The sequence below is a fragment of the Carassius carassius genome, chromosome 7, assembly GCF_963082965.1.
Source record: "Carassius carassius chromosome 7, fCarCar2.1, whole genome shotgun sequence".
Lineage (NCBI taxonomy): Eukaryota > Metazoa > Chordata > Actinopteri > Cypriniformes > Cyprinidae > Carassius > Carassius carassius.
In genome coordinates, this window is record NC_081761.1 from 12707191 (window position 1) to 12713190 (window position 6000).

A 6000-nucleotide genomic window follows, 5' to 3' on the forward strand; every position below is an offset into this window, starting at 1 on the left:
CCGGAGGCCGAGGCGGTGCCCGATGCCGTTCCGGAGGCCGAGGCGGTGCCCGATGCCGTTCCCGATTTGGTGCCCAAGACCGGTCTAGAGTCAGGGCTAGTTCCTGTTGACCGTCCAGAGTCGAGTCAGGTCCCAGGGGACTCTCCAGAGTCAGGGCCAGTCACTGATGACCTTCCAGAGTCAGGGCGGGTCACCGTTGGACGTTCAGAGTCAAGTCAAGTCACTGGGTGGGCTGCTGCTCGGGCCTGTTGGACTCCGGCATCGACCACAGGGGGGTGGTGGTCATCCGCTCCGCCCTGGGGGACTCTGGCGTCGACCACGAGGACGTGGTGGTCCTCCGCTCCGCCCTGGGGGGCTTCCGTTCTGACCACACGGACGTGGTGGTCTTCCATTCCGCCCTGGGGGGCGTCCGCTCTGACCACGAGGACGTGGTGGTCTTCTGCTCCGCCCTGGGGGGCTTCTGCTCTGACCACACGGACATGGTGGTCTTCTGCTCCGCCCTGGGGGGCGCTTGCCCTGACTACACGGTTGTGGTGGTCTTCTGCCCCGCCCTGGAGGACTCTGGCCTCGACCACAAGGACGTGGTGGTCTTCTGCCCCGCCCTGGGGGGCTTCATGTTGTTTTTTGTTTGTTGTTTTTGTATTTACTCCTGTCCCTGTTCCTCTCTGTAGTCTGGCCGTCCATCCCTCCCCCTGAGCCTCCACCTGTCCGCCTCCCTCCTGGTCTGTTTGGTGTCTGTCGTGGAGCGTCTGGGAGCCGCTCCGTAGAGGGGGGGTTCTGTCACAGTGTCTGGGTTGTGTCCCTGGGTTTCCACTAGATGTCCTCCTTTCTCACGGTGTCTGTCACCTTATCACTTCCTGTCTCCTTATTTGGTCACCTTCCTCCTTGTTTAGGTAATTGATTGTTCCCCACCTGTCTCCTGTTTCCCCATCATCCTTTTGTGTATTTATACCCGGTCTGTCTGAGTCTGTGTCACGGAGTCCTTGTGTATGTTTCATGCTTTCCGTAGTCTTGCCCTTGCCGTGTGTTATTGTCTGTTTTCATGTTGTTTGGATATTCTGGTTTTGACCCTGCCTGGACTGTTTATGCTTTTTGGATTGCCCCTAAATAAACCGCATACCTGCATTTGGATCTCTCCGTGTTTCTTGAATCCCCTACGTGACACCTACACTATTTTTTTCTAAATAAATGAGAAATAAAATACTATTACCCAAATTCAGTCATTTTAAATGCTACGTGTGATTTTAAGCAGCACAAAAATGACGTTTAAACAGTGGTAGAATTTATTTTTAAAGATATACTTTAATTCAGATCGTTAGATTATGACAGAGGTAATCTAAATTTACAAATCAAGAATATTCGGTAACACTTTATTTTAAAGTGTCCTTGTTACACATTACATGTACTTAATATTATAATAACAATTAATTATGCATTCTTACATGCAAGTAACCCTAAACCAAACCCTAATCATATAGTAAGTACATGTAGTTAATTAATATTACTCAGTACTTAAATGTATAATTACACTGTAACAAGGACACCTTAAAATAAAGTGTAACCGAATATTCTTGCTTAATAACAGTATTAATTTCTTTAAAAAAAATAAATAAATCTTGCAGGCCCCAATCTCTTTAGTGTGTATATGAACTTTAACAAAAAAAACAACCTCTCTAATATTAGCTACTAACTAACATGGCAACTAATATGTGTAAGTCTGGACCACAAAACCAGTCATAAGTAGCACGGGTATATTTGCAGCAATAGCCAACAATACATTGTATGGGTCAAAATTCTAGATTTTTTCCATACATCAATGTAAAGCTTATTTATTCATTTTCCAGATGTATAAATCTCATGACTAGTTTTTTTTTGGTCCTTGGTCACATATTATGCATAGAAACAGTTCTGTTAATCACCAACAACCAGTCATGATTATTGGGCAATTAGTGAGGTCTGACCAAATATATCTGAAAATCACTAGTCTGAGGTTTAGTTACAGGTCTGTTATGTGCTCTTTCCTAGGTATGGTAACAGCACTGGGCTGTATAAAGTTCGTGTGGGTGATTATCACTCTCTGGTTCCTGAGGAGTATGAGGAAGAGTACGCCGTGGAGAAGATCGTCCTTCACCCGCGCTACCGCACTGACAGCAATGACTACGACCTGGCACTGGTGCGTGTGTCTGGCCACAGAGCTCAAAGGGGTGTCACGGGCGTCTGCGTCACACTGAGCCGCTTCGTGCTGCCCGCCTGCCTGCCAATGCGGAGAGAGAAAGTGACAAAGGGCATTGCCAACTGTTACATCACAGGCTGGGGAGACACAGGTTAGACAAGCCATGAAACACACACATAATCATTCATGCATTCACAAACACTCCATACATACTTCTTTGAAATGAAAGAAATGCAGATCTGATTCAGAAACAAATATAAAAGACTGCCGTACAGCCTCAAGCTGTCATTCTTGAAATGAAGGGTGCTATTAGCACAATCAGAGCAAGAACTGAGGCTGTGTGTGTAAAATGGAGGTGCTTTTGACTCTATTGAATAGTACAGGCTGACAGGCATAAGATGTGATCAGACAGTATGAAAGCAGAACTGACAGCGATAATCACACACTATGAGATATCAGAATCTTTGTTCTGTGTTCTGTCTGAAACAATCACTCTCTCACTGTGCCACTCTCATGCACAGACAGGCAAACAGGAAACACCAGTTCAAGTTTTGGTAAAATGGTGTGATGACATTTTCAATTTAATTATTTAACAGATGCTTTTCCCCAAAAGATGTACAAATGAGGAAAAGAAAAATTACTAACATGCATTGCTAAAACTAGCATACTATAAAATAGGGCACTTATTACCGAAATAATATCCTTTAAAATACTTAAAGTTACTGCAAACTGCATGCCTTTGCTTTTGGAAACTTAATTGCATGTTAATTTATGTAAATGCATTATAATTTTAATTTATATTCAGTGCAGTTTAGCTGAACTTTAGAGAGTATTTTGATAGACTCAAGTACATCTTTAAAATTATATACAGTGTTTTAATTGCTTCTGGTTAAGTGGTTAAAGTGTACTGGCAAATGTACTGACAAGCATTTATGGTAAAATAAAATATTTTATACACTGCTCATCCATTAAAAATTTAGATTTTTTTTTTTCTCTCTGCCAAAACATAATGTAATTAAGGACAGCTATAGCGGATGTTCTTATAAAGTTGTTTAGAGGGCACCGTTCGGTGTTTTGAATGGAAAACCACTTGCTTCACTTAAATGTGAACAATACACATCTGTATTTAGGCAAGAAGTATAGAAATATTTAAACAATTAAACATTTGTCAGCATTTGTAGCAAACTGCTTAATACACAAAACAGTTTTTGTTTGCTGAAAGTAGTTAATTTTATCAGTAAAACATCTGTTTTTCTGCAACAGTTAGGCATCATCTATCTCAGAAATGTACTAATTATTTGTACCGTTGGCCGTATTTGCAAACAAGGTTATGTATTTGCTTAAGGATATTTGTAAACGCTGGTTTATGTACGAGCACATGGCGTGAGTGCCATTTTAACATGTTCACAATCACAAAAGCGTGTTTATTAGTGTTCTGTGGAATTATGGGGCTGTGATGTCATTTGTACATTTTTCCAACTAAATGTCCGGTGAGAGAGAGATAATAAAAAAATACTAGCAGCTTGTATCAGTTATACATATTCATTAACACATAATATTGTAATTTATTATATTATAATAACACTTAATCATGCACAATTACATGCAAGTAACCCTAATGCTAACTCTAACTTTATAATAAGTACATATAGCTAATTAATATTACTCAGTACTTAAATGTATAATTACACTGTAACAAAGACACCTTAAAATAAAGTGTAACCTATATTTTTAACAAAACCTTTTTATTGGCTAAAATTCCTTTAACTAACATATTTCTTTATCACAAGGATATACACACACACAGACGATACCTACAGCCACATCTGTCCAGCCGTCTGGTCTCATCAAAAAGGACATACATGACAGTAGTAACATCCATACGAAGCTGTAATCAGAGAACATGAGGAAATCATCAAGGAACTACACAGGGTGTAATTATGATGTCAGTTTTAAGCAGCTACACATTATCATGTGACATGCTGATAGCGGGGTTTCATTCTAATGGTTATGTTGTGTTGTAAATCACCTGTGTCTTGTCTCAGTCAGTGGATTTCAGTATTCTTAACAGTCTTCTAAAATGTGTTGAATGAAGCGTTTGATGACATTGAAAGAAAAGCCACTACATGCTCCATTGAATACATGTAAAGTTAAGTGATCACTTCCAGACTTCAAGTAAAACCCGTTGGATTTTTTTTCTTTTCTCAGGTCGTGCATATTCAAAAACTCTCCAGCAGGCCTCCATTTCGGTGTTGAGCAAGCGTCAATGCGAGCAGCGCTATTCTGACCAGTTCACCAGTCGCATGCTCTGCGCCGGCTCCTCCCATGACAACCACCACGTGGACAGTTGCCGTGGAGATAGCGGCGGTCCGCTGGTGTGTGAGAGGCCAAGTGGAAGTTGGGTTGTATATGGGGTCACGTCTTGGGGTCACGCGTGTCGACTGCAAGATGCACCCGGCGTCTACACCAAAGTCTCTGCCTTCGTGCCCTGGATTAAGAAGGTCATTGGCAAGTAGGGCCCAGAAACATCAAACAGTATACGACAGTCTGTCTGTGAGGGCAGAAAAATTAAGCACACTTTTAGGGTAAAAGCTTTTAGAGCTAAATATGTTATAAAATAGATAGTTTTCTTAGAATATATGTTGAACACTTAGGCATAAAGCTTTAAAATCTGTGAGGTTTAAGCTTTAAACAATATAAAGTTGCTTCAGTAACTTTATCTGGTTTAAACAATGGTTAGGTATTTTTACTGAAAAACACACACTCTCTCTCGCTCACTATCTCTCTCTCTCTCTCTCACACACACACACACACACACACACACACAGGCCTATGATAGTGACGTGTGGATTGGTCTTAAATTGGCAGGTTAAATTATTGCAGATTTTCTTTTTTTTTTTAATAATGAAAGCACTTCTAGGTTGAAGAGACCACAATGCTGAGTGTGGAGTTATTATTATTTTAAATTTTTTTATTATGAATTACGAATACAGTAATGAAAGCATATCTGTGTGACTATGTACTTTATGCCATTAAGAGACAGAAACTATGTGAGCCTGTAAAATGGGACGAAAAATGTTCCAGTTTGATACTGAAGAACGTTCCAATGGCTTGAAATCAGATCAAGATTTAATGCTGAAATGAGAAGATTCTGGATTTCCTGCTAAGAAAATGTATGGTAATTCTAAACTCCTGGGATATGGTTACCATGCCATTGCTAAGTAACTGACCACATCACCTCATCGACACATTAAATGACATCATAATGCTCCACAGGAACCATGACATCATTTATTATAGCACAGATGTTTGTGATGATAACTGGACTGAGGTTTTCTAGATCTCAACATCAGGACAAAAAGCACATCATATATTTGCTTATATGGGAATTATGTGCAATGCAAAACTGTTTATACCTCCTTGTTTTAGTGTTGTGATAATGCATTTCATTTCAGCATAATTAACTTGTGTTTGTTTTCTGTGATTTACGTCTATATTACGTATCTGTGAGTATGATTTATGAGAGTAGTCTTTATACAAACGACACCCCTTTTTTAAAAACAAAAACAAAAAAACAACTGGTCTGTGTATAAAAAAAGCTGACCAACCACGAACTCTTATTTTGCACAACTAAGGTGTTGCAGTTTAGACTTTTGTAAATTTGTTTTTCTAATGCATCATTCAGTCATATTGTAATCTTCTTTTAATTAATTATACTATGAAAACTGTAAAAAGTGTTTATTTGTTCACACATGGTCAATAATTCTGTGTTTTGTATTGCCTTTATATATGTTTAAATATTTGGCATGATGCTTTTATTATTGCCT

At 39.8% G+C, this 6000-nt stretch overlaps 1 protein-coding gene across 1 annotated transcript in view; it reads left to right on the forward strand.

Annotated features, from left to right (window-relative positions):
* Window positions 1–5725, forward strand: part of LOC132143564 (neurotrypsin-like) — a 37549-nt gene extending 31824 nt beyond the window's left edge. Inside the window, exons 12-13 of the mRNA XM_059553904.1 lie at window positions 2026–2324; window positions 4382–5725. Coding sequence (XP_059409887.1) covers window positions 2026–2324; window positions 4382–4689 — 607 coding nt within the window. The 3' untranslated portion in view covers window positions 4690–5725. The remainder of the gene's footprint in view (window positions 1–2025; window positions 2325–4381) is intronic.
* The last annotated feature ends 275 nt before the right edge of the window (window positions 5726–6000 follow it).